Source organism: Podarcis liolepis, assembly GCF_965112155.1.
Source record: "Podarcis liolepis genome assembly, chromosome: 4".
Classification (NCBI taxonomy): domain Eukaryota; kingdom Metazoa; phylum Chordata; class Lepidosauria; order Squamata; family Lacertidae; genus Podarcis; species Podarcis liolepis.
The window spans coordinates 54709688-54732353 of record NC_139558.1 but is presented as its reverse complement, the minus strand read 5'-3'; the positions used below and the strand labels follow the sequence as shown (position 1 = coordinate 54732353).

General features: G+C 41.1%; 2 protein-coding genes across 8 annotated transcripts in view; one reads left to right on the top strand and one right to left on the bottom strand.

Annotated features, from left to right (window-relative positions):
• The window catches only part of LOC310705561 (trifunctional purine biosynthetic protein adenosine-3-like), a 28646-nt gene extending 8615 nt beyond the window's left edge, over positions 1-20031 (top strand). For 2 of the 5 annotated variants that reach the window (XM_083500170.1, XM_083500167.1), the window contains exons 5-22: positions 365-476; positions 1314-1382; positions 3000-3125; positions 4050-4137; positions 4484-4569; positions 5037-5205; positions 5523-5754; positions 6049-6143; positions 7619-7728; positions 8155-8353; positions 9460-9711; positions 10215-10367; positions 11994-12197; positions 13018-13167; positions 14404-14534; positions 14830-14971; positions 15227-15342; positions 16831-20031. In XM_083500170.1, coding sequence (XP_083356296.1) covers positions 365-476; positions 1314-1382; positions 3000-3125; positions 4050-4137; positions 4484-4569; positions 5037-5205; positions 5523-5754; positions 6049-6143; positions 7619-7728; positions 8155-8353; positions 9460-9711; positions 10215-10367; positions 11994-12197; positions 13018-13167; positions 14404-14534; positions 14830-14971; positions 15227-15342; positions 16831-17064 — 2668 coding nt within the window. In that variant the 3' untranslated portion in view covers positions 17065-20031. The remainder of the gene's footprint in view (positions 1-364; positions 477-1313; positions 1383-2999; positions 3126-4049; positions 4138-4483; positions 4570-5036; positions 5206-5522; positions 5755-6048; positions 6144-7618; positions 7729-8154; positions 8354-9459; positions 9712-10214; positions 10368-11993; positions 12198-13017; positions 13168-14403; positions 14535-14829; positions 14972-15226; positions 15343-16830) is intronic. The other 3 variants (XR_014525394.1, XM_083500168.1, XM_083500169.1) reach the window with 3 other exon arrangements.
• The window catches only part of GART (phosphoribosylglycinamide formyltransferase, phosphoribosylglycinamide synthetase, phosphoribosylaminoimidazole synthetase), a 37895-nt gene continuing 34236 nt past the window's right edge, over positions 19008-22666 (bottom strand). For all 3 annotated transcript variants that reach the window (XM_083500173.1, XM_083500174.1, XM_083500175.1), the window contains 4 exons: positions 21881-22011; positions 21504-21645; positions 20897-21012; positions 19008-20261 (listed from right to left, as the gene is read on the bottom strand). In XM_083500173.1, coding sequence (XP_083356299.1) covers positions 20064-20261; positions 20897-21012; positions 21504-21645; positions 21881-22011 — 587 coding nt within the window. In that variant the 3' untranslated portion in view covers positions 19008-20063. The remainder of the gene's footprint in view (positions 20262-20896; positions 21013-21503; positions 21646-21880; positions 22012-22666) is intronic.

Here is a 22666-nt window from a genome sequence, read left to right as displayed (position 1 = left end):
AATTTATCAGGGTGAATTTTCTCCTCATACCTTTAATCACTCTAAGCAAGGCTGCATCTCATACTTAGATGGGAAACTTCCAGAGAGGCCTAGCCCAAGCCTTCCTTGAAGAAAGGCTGGATAAAGTTTAGAATATAAATAATTAGAATATTTTCACGTAGCTCAGTATTGCCTACACAGACTGACTGTAACTCTCCATGGTTCCCTCTCAGCCTTGCTTGGAGATGTGTTAAAATTCTTCTTTCTCTAAAATGTTGTGTTCCAGACAGTCCAGGAACTATTTTTTTTTTTCAAAAGAGGAAATTTTTGACCATATAATGAAAAGGAGTGATTTTCTTCTAATATGCTCTATCTTAATTTAAAGTGCTGCTTTTCCTGAATTGGTGGTAAAGCCTAGTGGCTTGGGTCCTAGAAAAGAGATAATTATTGCGTCCAACAGAGAGGAAGCCTGCAATGCAGTGCAAGAAATTCTGCAGGTGATTTATGCCTCTTTGTTCAGCTGTTGTGTGCTTTAATTTCGTTTATCATGGTTTTTTATGTAAGGATAAATCTTACACTCAGTAGTTAGATTGTAGTCCAACCCCCTGCAGTGCAGGAATATGCAGCTGTATGTTTGTAAGGTAAGGTAAATGGGGATGTGGGTGGCACTGTGGTCTAAACCTCTGAGTCTCTTGGGCTTGCCAATTGCAAGGTCGGCAGTTCGAGTCCCTGCGATGGAGTGAGCTTACGTTGCTCTGTCCTAGCTTCTGCCAACCTAGCAGTTCAAAAGCATGCCAGTGCAAGTAGATAAATAGGGGAAGGTAAACGGCATTTCTGTGCACTCTGTTACTCAGCACAGTGTTCTGATGTGCCAGAAGCTGTTTAGTTATGCTGGTCACATGACCTGGAAAGCTGCCTGTGGACAAAGACCAGCTCCCTTGGCCTGAAAGCGAGATGAGCGCTGCACCCCATAGTCGCCTTTGACTGGACTTAACTGTCCAGGGGTCATTTACCTTTTACCTTACCTATGTTTGTATTTTGGGTAGGTTTTTTTCTTCTACTGTGACATTGTGCAGTGACGTAATTATATAATATTTTAAATGGTGTTCTGACGTACAAAAACCAGTTATATGTTTAACCTGCAAATTGTCACACCTCATAAAAATTTAGTAGGGATTCTACTCAAGTAGAATGTAGACTACATGAAGGTTTACAAGTGAAGAAAAAAAGTGACTTTATTGGAAATGCTCTAAAAAAGAGCTTTCTCGTTAAAAATGGAAGATGGAATGAAAGTAGAATCTGACCAGTGAATTTTTTTTTCTTTTTTAATGCAGGGCAATGTTTTTGGAGACACCCAAGATACCGTAATAATTGAAGAACTTCTTAAAGGGGAAGAGTTTTCTGTGTGTTTTCATTAAGTATTGCAGTCAGAGTTACCTTGTATTGTTTTTGTATAGTCCACAAACTTTAATTGTTATTAACAGAAATAGCCAAGGCCAGCCTGAGGCCACCTCATTACCTGAGGTGGTAACGAGCCCAGAGAGGAGCAGTTGGGGCATTGGAGGCAGCAGCAGAGGAGATACTGGTGGGAGACTGAGGAAGCATTGAGCAACAAGTATAGGACGTGGCGAGCAATACTCTCTGGGGTCCCCTGGGTCTGGTGTCCCACGCAGCTGCCCTCAGCCTGCTTCCTGAGGCAACTACCTCACTGAGCCTCATGGATGGGCTGTCCCTGACTATAGCAACGTGGTTCACTTAGCATGAAGCACAATGTTAGTACAACATCAGCATTATTTACTACTATTTCCCAGTGTGGTTTAGTGGAAAGTTTGTTGGACTGGGAAGATGTAGATTCAAAACTCAACTCTGCCATGAAGCTTACTGGGTCACCCCGGGCTACTCACATGGTCTGAGCCTAACTGCCTTCCAGTTTTGTGGATAAGAATAGGAGGCCCATAAATCCTTGGGGAAAGGGCAGGGTAAATTCCAGAGGAACCACATAACTTGCTGAACCACAAGGAGTTTTTGAGCTTTTGGGTGCTAATTGGGTGTCTGATGAGAACTATCAGCAAATATAGGGATTTTATTGTGCATTGTTATCATAGTTTTTAGCATGCTGTAAACTTTGATACACAATAATTAGTATTTCCTTCAAGGGATACTAAGGGGACTTGCTTTGCAAACCTTTGCAGGGTAAAATACAGGCAGGATTTTCAAAGTCAGCAGTTTCAGGCACAGAAGGGGATGGCACAGAAACACAACTGGATACTTCTGCTTTTCTTCCTTGTGAAGCAATTGGTAGTGACCTGCTGCACAGACTTTCATCTCCCCACAAGGATTCCAAAGAAAGGAAAAGAGACTTGGTGACTGCTTGTGGATTTGGGGAAGGAAGGAGCTAACAGATCTGCCTAAGGCATTTTCTTGCCTGAGATGAAGGACAAGATGGTCCCAATTCCCCTCCCAATTCCACGCACAGAAGTCAGACAGATTGGCAGCTGAATCTTACAACACCAGCAACAGGACAGCATTCTCCATTGCATCTGAGGATAGCAGGCTACCTTAGGGAGTGCGAGGCAAACGATGCATAGCTCACACAGCTTTTTCCTTCAACAGATCACCACTCTCTGTCTCCCCCGGTTTCTGCTGCCAGAGGCAGCTTCCTTACTCTGCCTAGTGGTAGGGTGGACTGTGGCAGTCAGAAGGTGGAGGAGTAGAGAATAGCATGAGCCAACTAGGGTGGACTGGCAGTCAGAAGGTGGAGGAGTAGAGAATAGCATGGGCCAACTTTTCACATGGTAACATCGACTCTGTGACCTTAGCTTCAATTTATCTGCAGCCATTAGCTGGTGAAAATGTTCACCTCTGTGTGGCGAAAAGCTCTTGCTAATTTCAGCACTGCTGTGAAAGGCAGGACTTCAAGGATTGAATTAATAAGAGAGAAACTTATGCATGTTGATGTATAATGTGTGTGCTTTTAGTTTGTTATATTTGTTGCTCAGTTTCATGTATTTTCTTCTCAGTGCTTATGCTTTGTGGATGGAGTCACTTTTGCTCTCATGCCACCAGTCCAGATCCAAAAGCAACTATCTGATGAAGACTGGGGTCCAAGCACTGCTGGAATGGGAGCCTATGGTCCAGTACCTCAGGTGCCAACAAGTTTTATTCACTATCTGCTTAGGACTCCATATGCCTTTCCCCTGTAAATCATATAGTCTGTTTTCTAAGTAATTTCTTGAGTGATGCTTTCAAATCTTTCTGGGTAATCCATGACAACTGTTGACCTTGGAATAATAATGGACATAGGCGTCATCTCCTGGACCCCCGCTCTTTTGCCCTCCCAATTTTGTTGGAGGGGGGCAACCCCAAATGAAGAATGCACATGTCATTGCTTCCCCTCCAGTCTTCTGTACAAGTTGGTGCATCTGTTAATGGAAAATCATATAACAAGATTCTAGCATGCTAATGCTGTGCTGACAAAGGTGTGTTGTACTCCACAGTCACACTTCAGAAGCACATAAATTGGTATTGAATGTGAAATTTAGCAGCTTGATAATCTCGGCTCCATCCCCCCCCCCCAAAGACTGCAGGTGTAAACCTGATAGTGTGTGGGGAACTTTCAGCAGATGACGGGGAGGGCTCTAAGCAGACTCTGTAGGAGTCAAGGGCAAGACTTTGTTGGCCTCCATGGAGTTGTCTGTCCTTCCGTGTGACTAGCAGAATTAAAATAAATTATTCTAAGAAATGGATAATACATGTAATCGATGCAAACTAGAGAATGGTGTGAAACTCTAATGTTTATTTTTGTTGCTCGAGTATGCACTTCCTTAGTCTTAGGGTTGCCCTTGTAGATGATGGCAGGAAGACAGATGGAGACAAAACTTGAATTAGTTGCCTCTGCCTTTCATTGGCTTTGGCTCCATCTACTGTTGGTCTTTGTGTGAACAATCCCAATGGGAACCAGCCCCTACTGGTGTTCGGTTACTTTTTTATCACTATGTTTTGATTTTTTACACTGAGGAAAAAATTGTCAGAAAGCAGTCTCCATGTGTCCTTCTCCTGTTGCTCATTAGATTTCCGAAGTCCTTCTAGAAAAAGTTAAAGGTACACTTCTTCAACACATTATCAACAGCATGAAGCAAGAAGGCATATCTTATGTAGGTAAGAAGTTACACTCGACATCAAGTTCCTTGGGAATGATCATTCTCTCATATGACATTATCCCGTCTGATGTTTATGTTTTGGATTTTCATCATATTGAAAACTCATTCTTGTCTTCACGTAACAATTTACTTTTTTGAGTCTTGCTTAATGAATGACAACTTCTGGAGGAGTTTTTTTTATGAATGGAGAACTTGATCTTCTACCAATAATAATAATAATAATATGCAGAATTTTAAAAAATGCTTCACTTCATCTCATGCCTTAGTCTAGCTGTATGCATTTTAAAGACACATTAAAATATATACTTTGATTTTGTTATCTATAATTCTCTGATTCCTTTCAGGTGTGCTGCAGATAGAATTAATGCTTACCAAAGATGGTGTGAAAGTCTTAAGTTTTGACTGCTATTTTGGTGACCCCCAGTGCCAGGTAAATCAGAGATACACAACCTAATCCTGTGAACCACCAAGACAGCAAATTAATATTTCAGATTGCATGTAATTTCTGCTCCGGCAGCATAGCATTAGAGTTTGTAGTGCTGCATGGTGGACATTGTGAGTTAACAAAAGAAAAGCCAGTGTAGCACAGCAACTAAACGGAATCAATATAGTCTCTGTGCTATGCTAGTCTCTCCTTTGAGGAGTTCACAGTAGTATAATCTCCCTGCAGTTAAATCAGATTGACTGCTGCAAACTTTATCCAAACAAATCAGGACAAACGCTCTGTAAACAGGCCATCTGGTTTTAGGCTTGCTTTCTAACTTGTAATCACTGTAAGCTAATTGCCACTGGGTTTTGGAAATAGAAAAGCATTGCAAAAGCAGTGATTTGAACTAGATATAGTTGCTGAATCGTTTATAATCGTATATAAAATGCCACCTATGTCCACTTTTGCAGGTGGTTGTTCAGCTTCTTAAAAATGATCTTTATGAAGTGATCCAAGCCACTATTGATGGCAGGCTCTGCAGTTCCATGTTGGCTTGGTCAGAGAATTGTACTGCTGTGTCGATTGTCATGGCAAGTGAAGGGCATCTGGAATGTTCTAATGAGGGCAAAGAGATCACTGGTAATTCTTTTTTATTCTGAACAGTTTAATTACAAGGTACAATGAATAATTTCGCTTTATGTTTTCTGACAGTCATTATTCCTTTTTAAAAAAATACCACAATAATCATCTTTCAGTTACAGTATTTTGAATTATTTACTAAATGTATTTCTTGTTAAATGTTTCAACAGGGAAGCTTAAGTGAAATGTGAAGTGCGGACTTTCCACTGATATTTTGAGACCCCGTGAAATGGGGGAGTTGACAATACAACCACCTACATCTATAGAATATGTTCTAAAAATAATAATCAAGCCCATTTTCCTTTCAATTTTTGTAGGGCTCCTTCAGGCAAGAGAGCTAGGCCTGGAGATCTTCCATGGAGCTACCATAGCAGTGGATGGCAAAGTGCTGGTTAATGGCAGCAGAGTCCTGACAGTAACAGCCATGAAGGAGGACCTTGCGTCAGCGCTTGAAGTTGCCTACAGAGGACTGGCAGCCATTTATTTCCAGGGTGCAACTTATCGAAAAGATGTTGGTTATCAAGCTATGAGGTTTCTCAGACAGTCTGCGTATGTAAACATAGGCACTGGCAGATCATGCGTGCTAACCCAATGTTTATTATTTTGCCCAGGATCAGAGGTGGATTTAAGGGAACATGGCTGGTTCACCCGCACTGGGTGCCCAGCTGAGAGGGTGTGGCAGAGGCGCTGCAACAATGCCTTAGACTGGAAGGCAAGAGGTGGGGACGCACAGGGCACTACTGACATTTGAAAGTCCAAAGTCTGCCACTGCCAGGATTCTCTTGCAATCACAATCGTAACTGAAAAATGTTTTAACAACCGTGACGTGTGCTTCTGTTTTAGGAGTCCATCATATGAAGACAGAATTGCAGATCCTATTGTTTGCAATGTCTTGGTTCGCCCACCTAACCTAACAGCTGCAAGTGGTTCCAAATTAGGTAAGGATCTGATGAAGTGATGAATTCCCAAAGGATTTTAAAGACCACTTCAGTTTTTCAAATTTATTCGATGTGAACCAAACTATTAAATGGATATACTAACCAGCTTCTGGCAAGAGCTCACTTCATTGTCCTCCCTTATCCTCAGAAGTTATTGCTGATTGCGTATCAGCAGTTTTCTCTTGTACAAAGAGTAGCAGGAGAATTTATGTATGATTAGGGCTACAATGTTCAATTGACTAAACTTTAGGAAATTAACTGATTAAAAACAGTTACTCAACTGACTAGATGCCCCTAATTAATTTGACAGCAGGGGTGCTAATTTGAATAAAATATTTGGGGGGGCAGATAAGCCCCACCCTGCCTAATCAATCACATGATGCTGTGCACACACACCATTTGAATGGCAATGGCCATCAACTTTGGGGGACTTGGCCCCCTCAAACATTTTATTGGGGGTGAGGCAAAGGACCTCAACCCCTAGGAGTTGGCTCCTATGTTGGACAGCATATATCCATATCATTTTACGTATCTAGCTTTTTTTTGTTATAAAACTTTTTTGTAAAACAATTACAGGTGGCAAATGCCATCACATAAGAATCGTTCTCACTTTCCCCTCATACAGGAGAGCGAGCATCTTCTGATATGATGCCTGAGATGCATCATCTAAAAACAAAGAAAATAAGCTTCTTGCTTTAGAAATCTTGTTTTTACCCATGGGGAGAATTAATTGATAGCGTAAGAACATAAGTAAAGCCCTGCCAGATCAGACCAAAGGTCCATCCAGTTGAGTCTTTTGTTCATAGTGGGCAACTAGATGTTTGTGGGACATGAGTGTTAGCCCTCTCCGACTGCCCCATGTTTCCCAGGAACTGATATTTATTCAGAGCCATACCAATAGCGATACTAGATGTGGTATAAAGCCATCATAATTTTTAGCCATTGATTAATTGAGTAACTAAAACAAATACGATAAATCAATTAAAAATATTTAATTGGGATACGGCTGTCATGATCTTTGTATGGAACTTCAGACTGTTATGGACTATTTCTGCTTTTTGTATGCTGCTCTGTTGCCCACACCTAATTTGTCACTGCAGGCAATGTTTTTATGTATGGAAATGTCAACTTATCTCTTTTCTTTTTGCTTCACATATTGTAATAGCTGAATGGAATGTGTAAACACCTGCCTGACTATGGTATCATATTGCACATGGGGCTGAATGTGAAACCTGATGCTCTGCTTTTGCTTCTGTTAGCAACTGCAGTAGCCTCTGCCGTTTTCTAAAGATATTCTATATAACTAGAATCTAAAACAGAAACAGGAAGCACTCCTATATTCTGACCTTTTGCAACATCTCAGCCTTGTCTCAGTGATCTATTGCAAACATGAGGATTTGCAAGGGGGAGTAGTAATAAGTTTTTAGTAGCAGTGCTGCTTCCCACAATGTTTTTGACTTCTGTGTATCTTTCAGGCAGCTGTGGGCATCGGGGGAATGTTTCTGCCTTCTTTGATTTGAGAGCATCTGGTTATAATGATCCCATTCTAGTATCCCGAACTAAAAGCATTGGGACAAAAATGAAGGTAAACCAAGGCATGTCCCTACTGTAGCTTGTGCTATGCCCATGCCTCTTGTGGTGCATCATTTTTCCATGTGAGACCACAAAGCTACACTGGTCAAATCAAGATGGAACGGCCTTTCCATAAACACAGAAGTAACTGGCACTTATAAATGTTTCAGATCAATATTATTATACAATGTTGAGCTTTCTAAGCTAGCCCCTATAGAACTTGAGGTGTACTAAGCTGAATGCATCCCAGCTGTCCTATATGGCGATCCACCCCAAGCGCCTGCCTTTTGCTTGGCATCAGTTGCTCATATAGGAAAAGAACATCCCTTGAGCCTTTGGCTACAGCAAGACCAGTGTCTGAAGCTGCCTAAAGTAATATTTTATATCGGAGTAATGCATTCACATTAAAATCCCAGACTGATTCCCTTGTTCATTACAGATTGCCCAGCTGTGCAATAAACATGACATGATTGGTCAGGACTTGGTGGCCATGTGTGTCAATGATGTCCTGGTTCAGGGAGCTGAGCCTCTCTTCTTCCTTGACCATTTTGCCTATGGAAAATTGGATGCTGCTGTGACTCAGTCAATAAGAGATGGGATAGATGGAGCTTGCAAACTGGCAGGATGTACTCTTCTGGGTATGACCATGTCTCAGTATTTCTCTTCTCAGTTTTGAAATTTCTTCTTTGTGTCCTAGGAGCTGTACGTTGTAGTGGTAGCATAAATTTCCAATTGAGCTTGAACATTATTTGGGGGTTCTTCCAGATGAAAAAAAAGAAAACAATCCTGGAAAAACATTGCCCAGGTCTGGGCTGGCACCATCAATATCATGTCCCCATTTTATAGAGGGGGAGCAGATAAGACTTGCTGTGATGCAAATAGCTATGCTTTCCAGCCCTTCACTAATATATATTAGAACTAGAAGCCTTGTCACCAACGTTGCTCAGAAATTCTAAGAAACAAAAAAAGATGCAGTTTTGAAATTAGTGATTAAACTCAGTGCAGTTTTGTAAGGTTCAACCCACCATCTTGATTCAAAATATAATTGTATGCATACATAAACAAAAACCTGCTATTTGATCTTAGAAACCCTCGTGCAAAATTGGGATCCAGTATCTTAAGAGGTGCCCAAGTGCACAGCGAGCAAACTAGAATTGGTGGAGAGGCTGTAGAAACTGTTTGTTTCATGCCAGCCTTAACACACAGAGGATGGCAAGATCAACACTGGGTGGTACAAGTCAGCAGTAGGGTTTCTGAAATGGTGATGCATGTGATTTGCTGGTGCATCTGTGTCTGTTGTGTGGCATATGTGCAGGCTTTGGAGGCACATGCACACACGCTGCTGAACATTTTTATTTTGTACCAATATGAGCATCTTTCTTTCACTTCCCTAAAACCAGACGTTAGGAATTATTCCAAAATTCATCAGTGCTGTAGATGGATGGATGAAAATAGGCGTATATTTATTAACATCCTTCATTTATTTACAATTTATGCAATCTTAAGCATACCCAATGTCGTCGTCCCCCCGCAAAAATGAGGTGTTGGTACTCATACGTTGATAAAAGTGCTGTGTTTGCCAAAGCAAAATGGCTGCCATAGGCTGGGGGGAGGAGAGAGAGAGGTGACGGTACTCCATATTTGTGACTGCTGCACACAAAGCACTGAGTATACCCATATAGAATGCAAGTTCCATGGGCATTTATGGTATTTACTGCTGTTGGTTTCTCTTCCTTTTTCCTAGGAAGAGAGACCAGTGAAATGTCTGGCACCTTTGCACCTGGAGAGTGCAACCTGGTTGGCTTTGTTGTTGCTGCTGTGGAACAAGAAATGGGATTTCCACAGCAGGAGAAGATTGTCAGTGGTGATCTCCTCATTGGCATAGCTTCTTCAGGCCTTCACAACCAAGGATTTAGTCTTGTGAGGAAGATTCTTTTAACATCATCCCTACACTATTTCTCTTCTGTTCCTGGTGGATGTGGTCCCCAGACTTTAGGTATATCTGCTTCCCCCAATTTCTTACTCTGAACATTTCTTGTAAATTAATACCATGCACTTATTATTTTCCTTCTTTCTTTCTTTCTTTCTTTCTTCCTTTTTTCTTTCTTTCTTTCTTTCTTTCTTTCTTTCTCTCTCTCTCTCTCTCTCTCTCTCTGCTGTATATAATTGCCTGATTTTGAAGCCATTGCACACTTCTCGGCTTTAGTTCTCCATCATGATTTTTACTGCACCTTTTCCCCACAGTGTCTTCAGAGACATCCTTGTTGTCCTCTTCTTCTCCATAGAAAGAAACAAAGGAGACCTTATGACAGCCTTCACCAACCTGATGCCCTCCAAATATTGTTGGGCTGGGGCTGATGGGAGTTGTAGTCCAGCAATATCTGGAGGGCATCAGGTTGGGGAAGGCTGCAGCTTGGTGAGGAAGGAATCTTGTCCTGCTTATTATAAGATTGTATGAATGATTTTCTCTACAGTTTAAAACTTCTCATACATTCACAGGAGAGCAGTTGCTAACCCCATCCAAAATCTATAGCAAAACTCTGCTGCCTGTACTCCGTTCAGGAAATGTGAAAGCCTACATCCACATTGCAGAAGGTGGGTTGCTGGGAAGCTTTTCTACAATCCTTCCTGAACAATTTAGTGTGGTTTTGGGTAAGTAATTTTTGTTCTTGTTGTATTATCTATAGGTAATATACACATGATTCTTTTTTAGCATGACATTAATAAAGGCGTTTTGGAAACTAGCCATATGCACACACCCTCAAGTAAACCATCTTGGCTGTGAGTCCTGGAAGACTGGCTAGGTCCTGCCTTGCGTTACTTTTTCCACTTGACCTGGGAGGGCAGGATGCTGACTGACTCCAGCTACGAAACCTTAGGCTACTGAGCAGACTTTGGGACTGGGGTGTTGTTTGAGGGGGTTGTTGATGTTGTTGCTATTCGTTATTTGAATCTTTATTTTAGATCTTGTGGTTTATGTGGAATTTGTTCAGTTTGGCTGTGTAATTTTTGTGTTTTATTTATTATTTATGACTACTTTTGTTATGTTGCAGTTGTGTGTGGTTTTTTTTCATGTTACAAGCCACCTTGATCATGGTTTGAACTGCAGAAAGACAGCATGCAAATAAAATTATGTATGTATATATGTAAACATGTATCTGAAATACTTCTGGCCTAAACGCTCCAAATAGAAGGCAAGCAAGATGGGATTTCCCCCCCCCCCCTCTGCCCCTCTGAACAGCAGTCACCAGTGGTGTGTATATCTTGACCTTCTTGTCTGGGACCCAGTATTTCTTTATCTGGGGCAATTGACTCCAAACTCCATATAGGTTTTCTGACTATTCATTGAGCCAAGAACCAACACCACGGACAGCTCATTGTGGGGCTTTGGTTTGAAGTCAGGCCAGAGCCAAAATTGATTTGAGATTGTTGCTTCAATTTGGTCTGCAGCCAATGGATGTTTAAATCAGGAGCCCCCAAAGTGATGTTCTCCAGATGTTGCTGGACTGAACAACTCCTATCATCCCTGAACACTGACCATAATGGATCACCTGACGGAATTAGAATCCATCAGGAAGGCACCACATAGGCCCGCCATTTTAAATATCCCTGTCAAGCCACACCTTCTTAAAGGAGCCTTGCCTAATAACAAGAGACTGCACTTTCTTATGCCAGCATGTGCTGTGTTGAAGGTGAAATACCTCTTCCAGATCCTGGGCTTAGTGGGGTGGAAAGGAGAGTTTTCAGTTCCCAGTGGGGTGATGCGTGCAGGTCTAAAAGAGCTACTTTCTAAGGGACAGTGTCTGGAAGCCTCACTGTGTCCTGGAGCCCCTTCTCTATAGAAGTGTCTGGAGGGGCTGATTATTTCAACTATTGTCTCCTATAGCATTGGAGGAACCGAATATTCTCCTTCCTAGGAGTCTCAAGAGACCTCTGCTGACAGATGGAGTTCCAAACCATGACAAGGTCTCTTGAGAGTCTGATCGTGAAATAACTAATCCGAGAGTATTTCACAGTTGCAGTCCCTCATCCCAGCATTTGAGAGGAAAAATCAGAACACCCCTTTGAAATGAATTTCGTCCTCTTACTCATATGTTCAGGTCTCTATATGTCCTTCACATAGATAATTTCAGCATGACATAGTAGTGCCTATCTTTTGCTGGATTGTATCCAATATTGCTAATGAGAGTTGAGGCTGGAAGGATGAACCTGTACCATGGCATTAACAGGGATGGAATTAAGGACAGTGTTGTTCTTTACAAATTCAATTATTTGTAGATGCTCATAGTTGGACTATTCCTTCAATATTTTCTTGGCTTCAAGAAGAGGGAAGCCTTTCAGAAGTGGAGATGTCTCAAACGTTTAACTGTGGGATTGGTGCTGTGCTGGTGGTACAAAAGGAGTTTGCTGGACAGATTTTGAAAGATCTCCAGAAATACGAGGATGCGTGGTTGATCGGGAAAGTCATCCACCATCTTGCAGGTTATTGCATTTCTTATTCAGACATATAAACAGCTTAAAATCCAACAAAAGCATTTAAAATGTTCTAACGCTTCAGTTCTATACCAATTTATATGAGAGTGAGGCCCATTGAAAATGATGGTGTTTACTTCTGTGTAGACATATATAGGAGTGCACTTTAATTTGTTGACATACATAGGGTTGCACTGTGATTTGGACTGTAATTGTATTAAGTGTCTGCAGCTATGTAACTTAACTTGGGTAGCAGGAGTAAATTCAGCACCTCTCTTCTGTTCCTGCTGCCTCCACACCACAGTCAGAACAAATCAAAGTCTAGGTTGCTATGCTTTCTGAACCCAGACTCATGGCTTGTTTTCACCAAGCTGTGAGTGGTAACCAAGGTTTGTTCTTGGTCATGCTTGTAATTTACTTTGGGGAAACAAGCCATGAACCTGTGCTGTTTGGACAACACAGCACGCTAGATTATGACTTGTTCTGTGCATGGCATCAGCAAGAGTGGGAAAGGAGTTCTGAAAGAACTTGTTCACATTAAACCATAGTTTGTTTTAAACTATGGTATAATATGACATGTGAACTGGGCCAATGTTTAGTTTGTATTTAGGTGTCCATTTGCAAGTCCTGCACAATGAAAAAAAAAGATATGAAAACACCAATTAATTAAAGGTTATTTGCTTTCAACTCTTTTGTAGGATTAAGGAGAACAGCTTTCAACTGGATATTATAAACATTCCTATCCCTTTGGCAGTTTAGTTTTCCAATGTATGTGCTTTTAGCTACTATATATTAAGCGTGTGCACTGAATTACCTTTCCTTTATTCAGGGTGTTCTCGTGTAGTAATCAAGAATCTTCTTGAAGCATTGATGCAAAACAAATATCCATTTATGAATAATCTTTCCAATGTGGACAGCCAGATCCAGACCACATGCAGAAAAAGCAAAGTGAAAGTAGCTGTTCTTATCTCGGGAATGGGTGAGCTTGCAGTTGCTACAGCACTAAATAACCATCTCTGCAATGGAGATTTTGTGGGAGCATGTAGACTTTGATATATTATGGCAAAGTTGCTTGTGTGAACTTACATCTGATTGAAGGTGCCTTATAAGAATCACTCAATATTAATAGAACTGATTGTTGTTAATATGCAGATAGTTCTTATATTAATTGCATTTTTGATCAGAATTGAAATCCAGTCGAACCCAATATCCAAATCTTGCATCACACCACATCATTCAAATTTACATTGAAATTATGTTTAATATTGTATCCTTGCTGGTAATCTCAACAACATGGCCATGAAACATCCTCATGTTTTAAGGACTTCTAAGCAAGCCAGATTGGGACAAACTAGGAAGATGATATGAAGGGGGAAACTCTTCTGTCTTTGACTTGTTTATGTTTTAACTTCTTTATAAAAAATATTTGTATACTGCAATTCCATAAAAATAAATCAAAGTTTATCACAATTATTGAAAAATGTGCAAGCACACTTTAGTTGCCAGGGCAATTTACAAGAATTGAAGAATTATCCATACTGGTTTATTAAAAATAGGCAGAAAAGCATGTTTCAGAAACTTTCCTACACATGCTCACTTGGGAAGAAAACCCCATTAAACTAAATGGGATTTACTTTGGTTTAGAAGTGGATAGAATTATCTGTACGTTATGGATTAACTGGGAATAAGAGTAGGGGGAGAATATTAAGAATGTTATGAAGATATTCACTAGAAACTGATCATAAAAAACACCAAAACAACAACCAACAACACAGAATTATTAACTGAATATCAGAAATTTATCATCCAGTTTTACCATGTTATTGTTAATTTTTGATATATTAGGTGATACAGAAACTTTGTAGAACAAAATGAGGTATATGCAGGCCTTGATTTCTGCCTGAATGTAACAGAGAGCCCTCTCTGCTCCAGCCTCAAATATGCAAAGTTCTGATGGTTACTACAACCATTTATACAACATGAATGTTACCTATCACAAATCTTTCCTTAAAAGCACAGGAATTCTTAAGCAATTGTATAGTCAAAGAGCTAAAATGCAGTGGCAACCTATGTAAAAGGTTGACAGAGAACATGGGTTTGTTAGTTCACAATGATATTATAAGTGCATACTTTGGAGCGGTCACTTGCTGTTTCCCTGGGTACATGTTTGTGATGTCTACTAGAAACTGGCTGTGTCTTAATCTTCTCATTTGAGGTACAAGCCTGACAGCACTTCTCGGATATGCAAAAGAGCCAGCAAGCTGTGCCCAAGTAGTCCTTGTCATCGCCAACAGGTCTGGGGTGGAAGAACTGAAGAATGCAACCCTGGCTGGCATCCCCACCAGAGTAAGGAGAACATTGCATTATAATTTCATGGCCAAAAATCCCACATTGCCAGAAAGTATCTTCACTTATAACATTTCTCTGCAGAGTACCACCCCATGCCTCATATTTAGATAAGTATTCTTAAGACAATTATGTCTACGAGTAAAAAAAACCAAAAAACATCTAGAACCTCGTTTGTATAAATTTAATGTAAATGTTGAGGGTCTTCAAAAGGTTGCCCGTGTTCTTCAGTTTTGATTTGCACGGTGCTTGGAAGTTTCTTTTCTTGCCCCATCTTTTGCATTAATTCTTGTAGGTAATTGACCATAAACTGTATGGAAGCAGATCCGAATATGAAGGCACACTTGACAGAGTCCTTGAAGAATTCTCTGTGGAACTGATTTGCCTGGCAGGATTTATAAGAGTTTTGACTAGCAACTTCCTTAGGAAATGGAGTGGTAAGCAAGTGGAACAAACTATTGTTGAATTAAGTTTTTTGTTTTTGTTTTTAATTGCTCAGAAGGGCTGACAGCTGCTGAGGATTCAGCATGTATAAGGCAAACTAGGATCATAAGAATTTCCAGGCTGGGTTCATATACTCAATCAAAGCAGTGATTTTCAATTGGTGATCTGCATGCGGGGCTATCGTTTCCATTTTGCACATCTTTGTTTGTCACTTTGATATGTCTGAACAGGGGTTTCATTAATTCTAGGGAAAATTTTGAGCACTTATCCATCACTTTCACCATTAACTAAAGGAGGAAATGCCCACAAGCAGGCACTCTCATCTGCATACGAAATTGCTGGCTGTACGGTCCATTTTGTGCTTGTAAGTATCTTCCTGTGAATAAAGAAAACACCTCTTTCTGTTTTCTGCACACCTGCAAATAATTCTCATTCTTGACACAGGCAGAGATGGGGTATCTAGGTCAGAGATGGGTTTTTTTGTGATCCTCCTGATATTATTGGGCTACACTTCTAATCATTCCTGGTAATTGGCTATGCTGGTTGTGGCTAATGGGAATCCCAACAACACTGGGAGGGCCACAGGTGCCCTATCCCTGAGTTTGATGTTATTTAGAGTAACTACCTTCTAGTTATAAATGTTGCCTTGATTCCCCCCTCCAAAAAAGGACTATGTAATATTGCTATTCCTCCAATTTGCTTTGAACAAAGGAATCAGTTCACTAAAGCAGGCATAGGCAAACTCTGGCCCTCCAGATGTTTGGGACTACAGTTCCCATCATCCCTAGCTAACAGGACCAGTGGTCAGGGATGATGTGAATTGTAGTCCCAAACATCTGGAGGGCTGGAGTTTGCCTATGCCTGCACTAAAGTCTCTGAGACCTCCCTGTTCCTGGTGACATATGCCTACACCTTGTTCTCCTCAGCCCTTGATGGGTGTTTTCTAGCTGTTGTAACAATATTAACTCCAAGCTCATTTACATTGCAATAAATGCATGACCTGTTCATCCAGAAGGAAGTCCCATTAAGTTTAATGGTGTTATTCCCTTGAAAGTGGGATTAGAACTGCAACCTTAACTGCCTTCTTGAATACACACCTCCAACCACCAATTCCTGACTTGCCCCTCTGCCTAGTTGTATTACCCATTTGTCTTCCTGCCATTTCTAAGGACCTAACTACAAGGGATGCGGGGGGCACTGTGGGTTAAATCACAGAGCCTAGGACTTGCCGATCAGAAGGTCGGCGGTTTGAATCCCCGCGACGGGGTGAGCTCCCGTTGCTCGGTCCCTGCTCCTGCCAACCTAGCAGTTCGAAAGCACGTCAAAGTGCAAGTAGATAAATAGGCTTCCCGCTCCGGTGGGAAGGTAAATGGCGTTTCCGTGCGCTGCTCTGGTTTGCCAGAAGCGGCTTAGTCATGCTGGCCACATGACCCAGAAGCTGTACGCTGGCTCCCTTGGCCACTAAAGCGAGATGAGCACTGCAACCCCAGAGTCGGCCACGACTGGACCTAATGGTCCTTTAACTACAAGTGACTGTAAAGATGAGATGAACAACTAGGTGGCATTTTTTTAAAAACCCAAATACCCAGGGTGTGTGTGGAATTGTTATCAAGATCACTTTAAAAAGTGGTTGTTACTTATATCATTAAGGTTGGATGTAGTTTGGGCCATAATGTGCTCCTCAACCCTTTTCAACCTGCTACCTGTCCTTTATATTACAACTTAAATTTCTGCTAATCTTTTCCAGGCTGAATTTCAGTAACACTACTCTCCCCCAAGCACTTTCTGCTTCTGTTGCTCTTCATGTGGAAAGTCACCTATCTTAATGGAATCTCTTTCTTTCTCTCTGGAGGATACTAGTCTCGAAGCAGTAATCTTACAAGAGCCCGTCTCTGTGAAGGCAGAAGACACGGAAGAGACCTTGTCAGAAAAGGTCAAAGAAGCCGAGAGCCGGGTATTTCCTGTTGCCCTGCAGCTGGTTGCCAGTGGAATGGTGCAACTAGGAAAGGATGGCAAAACCTACTGGAAACGAGAGAGTCAGGAGCTGGTCCATCAAAAGGAAAGGCAGAATTGCTCCTCCTCTTAAACTTTCCTATGAGCAGCTACAGTGCAGCAATGAATAGTGACAGTTACAATAATTAATGCTGAAACTGTCAAATTCCTCTTATCCAAGTGCTTTTCCTTTGCTAAAATCAGAGCATGGGGGTCAATATTGGTTCTTCAAGTGAGGAAAGCATGCTCAATGGACACAATATGGGGCATAATTAGCTTCAGGGCAACCTAGGTGGTGATTTTACTCTCCCCCTGACTCCATGAAATTTATGTGCATACCCCACCAGATAATAAGCATTAGGAGGGGAAATCTCTGGCACCATCATAGGTAAAGATAAAGGGACCCCTGACCATTAAGTCCAGTCGTGGCTGACTCTGGGGTTGCGGCGCTCATCTTGCTTTATTGGCCGAGGGAGCCAGTGTACAGCTTCCGGGTCATGTGGCCAGCATGACTAAGCCACTTCTGGCAAACCAGAGCAGCGCACGGAAACACCGTTTACCTTCCCGCTGGAGCGGTACCTATTTATCTACTTGCACTTTGACGTGCTTTTGAACTGCTAGGGTGGCAGGAGCTGGGACCAAGCAACGGGAGCTCACCCCGTTGCGGGGATTCGAACCGCCAACCTTCTGATCGGCAAGTCCTAGGCTCTGTGGTTTAACCCACAGCACCAACATAGCTCCCCTCCAAAAAAGAATTAGGTGGAGAGGGGCTGTGGCTCAATGCAGAGCATCTGCATTGTATGCTGGAGGTCCCAGGTTCATTCCCTGGGATCTTCAAGTAGAGATGGGAGGGAGCTGCTGCCAGTCAGTGTGGACAATACTGAGGTAGATGGACCGATGGAGATGGTGCCATATAAGGCAGCTACCTAGGATTCCTTTCCCCATCCTCCACACGGTGTTTTATCATTCTGTTTCTCATTCTGCATTGTCTTGGCCACATCACTGCTGACCTCAGAGGAGAGGTTTCTGTGGCCTTTGCTGGTATTATAAAAGCCGTATGGGTTTTGTGGCACCAGCCACAGCAACAAAAAACAGATAAGGGGATGTTGCAGCTGGGTTTTTCCAACTGCAGGGAACAAGAATGAGAAACTTGAGCAGGCATGTGCTGAACTGCATGAAATCAGTGTGTGTTTGTATCACTTGTAAAGGCAAAGGATATTATTTTACCCTCAGGTTTGCAACTGGATTTATATTCTAAAGATCTTTAAACCAGAACTTCTGAGAGCTCCCTTATATGCCATTCGAAGCACCCCTGAATCACCTTTTAAATAACTTCCCACATAAAACTAGTCAGTCAGTCAATATATGATGGATATCCAGCAAAATGTGGGTGTTGGTTGATAATTTTCCTAAACTTTCTGTATTTAGCTATGATAGTTTTCACTTCAAATGATCCTCAGCTCTATTCTCACAGGGTGTGCCACAACCATGTTTTGGAAACTCTAAGATGGTACGTAGTAAGAAGAAATGTTTCTTGCACTTACTTTTTGTTATGTACAAGCACATTGGATGAAATTGCATTGCAAAACCATTTTTCACACATGGTGACTTGAGTGTGCACAGCTGTCTCTCCTGGAAGGACTGATTTGTACAGTTTAAATGGGGCAGCGGTGCATGAGTACACAGAACCATCCTCCTCGAAATAACGGGTAAGCTTGGGCTGTTGATGGAACATGGTGCTCTGGGTAGGGGCTAACCAGAGATTAGTGTACCAATGTCATCTCTCTTGATAACAATATACGACATACTCTAGCTAAAAGCTAGATACTGTGGGTAAGCTTGTCTTCTTACATGGCCTGATCATTAAAAGCAGAACACCTCTGGTTTATTTTTGGCTTCAGGTTGCTTCTTTTTTGGAAGGTTTCCACCAGCAAGACTTGCTTAGGAACTGACAAGGCACTGCAAGGCATCTTTAGCAACTGTAAGGAGAGAAATCTTTTAACTATCACCCAGAAATTAACATAGATATGTATGTAATTTCTTAAATTAATGATTTTTTTTATTAGAATGGGGTTTGATATCACTGAACATTTGGGTACAAAACAGATAAGAGGAATGTAACAGTATTGTGCTATATAGTCCAATTTCTATGGAAGCTTAGCATTTGAACACTGATTAGTTTTGTAAATAGCAAAATCATAACACAATGGAAATATAGTATTCTCTCCTTTAATGAACCATCATGATGATTTTTTTTAAGGTACATGTAATATGTAGCTACCTACTTCTTTTCTTTCAAAGTTAGGTCAATTCCTTCCTCACTGTGCTTTCTAGCTATGATAAAAACATACTGAAGAACATGTTATTGCATGTCTCCATGATGTCATGGGTTAAGTTTTAATAGACAATATGTTTCATAGTATAATATATTTAGAAAAGGGGTGGGGATTAAATCTCCCACATGTGATTAGCTGAATACAGCCCTGGTTAAAGCCATGTGTTTCTTTGATTTTCTTGTGCTCACCAATTGCTATGAAATACTTCAATCTTTAGCACTATGGCCAAAAAACCTGATTCTGATTCACCTTGCTATTCAGAACGAAATGTTAAAAGGATAGATATTAAAATGCTTAATTAATGCTGTGACCACAGTTAGTTTTATTATATAGTCCCTTTTCCTGGGAGTAGGCACGGTCTGTTTGTGAAGGCAATGCCTGATTTAGACAAGGGCACTGCCATGTAGCTGGCCCTTTGATACAGGTGTGGCATAGTGTGTACTAGTGTGTACTAGGTGGCAATCTGTTTGAGTGAAATGGTTGCCCACAAGGGCTTTGGATATTTCAGTGCACCTTTCACGATCCTGTGAGTGACCCTGGTGCTATTCATACAAATGGTTTACCATGAGAACCTGCGTCTGCAGAGGTCCATTTTATGAACCTGTATTATGGCAAAAGTATTTGAATATTTGAGATGGCTAATTCATCCCCTTCCCAATTTGGCTCTGTTTGGCTTTCTCAACTTGCTGCCCTATGCTACACAATTAAAGCAAAAATTATGCATCGGGGTTGTTGCTGTTTTCTTGTCCTCTGCATTTCAGTTGTGCTTTCCCGAATTCCAGCGTAACTTCCCATCTCCTCCTAACTGTACTTCTCCGCTTGCCACTAACTGCATAGCAGCAGGGAAGGCTCTGTGCTCTGCCTCCTTCACCCTTTCGCATAAAGTCTCCTCTGTGTCTCCAATCTTCACAGGGACTGGCTCTTGAAAAATGATTGCTCCAGCATCAACTTCTTCCTAGAAAGGAAGGTCAGAAACGTTGACAAGATGGAGAGATAGACAAAATTATGAGCTCTAGAACATGGCCTTGGTTTGCTTTCATGACCTCTCATGGGACTCTTTCCGCTTTAAGAAATTATCTTCAACACTACAAGCTATCTTGAAATTGGCAAATTCTATACCACAAATATTTAGTCTGACTTCAGTCGGATCTAGTTAGCTGTAGACGAGAATTCAAGAGAAAACTGTAAAACCCACACCACTATGAAAACCAGGTAAAATATTATTACAGTTCACAATAATAAATTATTTCTAAATTATGAAGTAAATGAAGCAGTCCAATGACTATGCTTACCAGCTGCATAGATTCCTTAAGTTAACCTTGACCTGGTCTGCAGCTGGCAGCAGTCAGGCTAGGCTGGATTCAAAAAGATTCCCCAATTACTGAGCTGTAGTAGACTTCAGGCTATGCTGAAGTGGGCAGAAGGTGCAGCAACTGTCTAATTAGTACATTTTGTGCTCAGATCACTGGCCAGCCCTTTCACAGTCTGTGTAAATTAAGCCCTCTGCATTCATTGTTGGCTGAGAAGCGATCTGACAATCAATTCAAACTAAGATTATTATTAACAGAGTAGCAAAAAGGAAGAACATACAGCAACAAAGTGCACAGTACAACCAGTGACTCTGACTCCAGCCTCCAGTACCAGTCTATGGGCATTTGCTCCTTTAAATGAAGGCAGCAAAGATGGGTGAATATTCAATATTTTTCCTAGAAGTAAAAAACAAAATTCATTTTTTTTAGTTCTAGCATTACAATGCTTAAACAAGAAATTATTGATGTACTAATTGAAACAAAATATGTAAAACGAAGCAGGTTTTTTCTGCTTGAATGAACTGGTGACAATTAGATATAGACTAGAAACTATAATGTCTGAATCAACATTATCAGACAAACCGCAGCCACCAACCCAGAATCTGAAACCAGCTGCATTTTGGAATCAGAAATAATGGGACAGCTATGATACAGCTGGTTCAGTATTAACATGGAGAATATCAATGTCCCTTTTTCACATCAATAATGTTTATTCTTAAAATGTAGAGATATCCCTCTAAATCTGTGGGAAACACTGTGCTGTTTTTAAACTAGGAAATCTCCTAATTGAAAATGAAACTGTTGTCTAACTGGTTCACATACTATACACAACATTTAACGGCATGGGCATTTCTAGTTCCAAGTGCAGTATATCCAGATGCATTTACCATTCCACTTTCTGACAAAAGGACCAGATAAGATCCGCATAAATCCCGCAAGGCAGACCAGCTCAACTGAGAACTCTTCAAGGACTTTATCAACTGCGCTGTCAAACTCTGTGCGACTGCTGTACAGCTTGTGGTCAATTACCTAAAACAGAGCAAAAGATTGTAATATTATGGGATACATTTATTTCCCCCCCCCCCCGCCATCATTAATGCTGAATATTTCAGAAACGCTGAACATTTTGAACAGTCAGACACAGTTGTTGTTGTTTAGTCATTTAGTCGTGTCCGACTCTTCATGACCCCATGGACCAGAGCACATCAGACACAGACACCTAACCATTAAGTTACACATGCCATACTGTTGAACATTTACTTACTTTTGTAGGAATGCCAGCTCTTTCAGCTTTTCTTAGCCCTTCTACACCAGCTTTGTTAGAAATGACAAGGACTATTTGTGCATAGCTAGTTGGCTTCTTTGTACTGGTTATTAAAGCTTCCAGATTTGTACCTGAAGGATCCAAGACAATCAAGTGAAAATATATTTAAGATGGACTCAAATATTCTGAAAACATTTTTTAAAGCAGCAAAATAGCAACTTGATTCAGTAAGTATAGAACCATCGCCATGTTGGATGGCAAAATACACTTTTGCAGCACATTCCACACATTTAAATGTTAAGTATTTTTTTTCTTGAGGCACAAGTTTTTCATCATAAGTACTTCCAAAGAAACCTGTGTAATTTCAAGGGGTTCTTCCTGTTCCAACTGTATGCCACTCAAACTCTGAACAAGTGCCTTTTCTCTCATGGTTCTTTTCATTTCTGTTCCATAGTGCATATTTTAAAAAAAGAAAAAAGCTGCAGAAATCTTGCCATTTAAACCTCCGGTATTCGGCTGGATTTCTTTCAAATTAGAAGAGTTTTTGAAAGCAACATCTACCCCATAAAATCCTGACCCGGTTTAACCCAGCCACTCTGGGCAGCTTCCAACAAATTAAAACACTGTAAGGCATCAGATATTACAAACTTCCCTATACAGGGCTTCCTTCAGGTGTCTTCTAAAAGTCATATAGTTGTTTATCTCTTTTACATCTGATGGGAGGGCATTCTACAGGGTTAGTGCCACTACTGAGAAGGCCCTCTGCCTGGTTCCCTGTAACCTCAT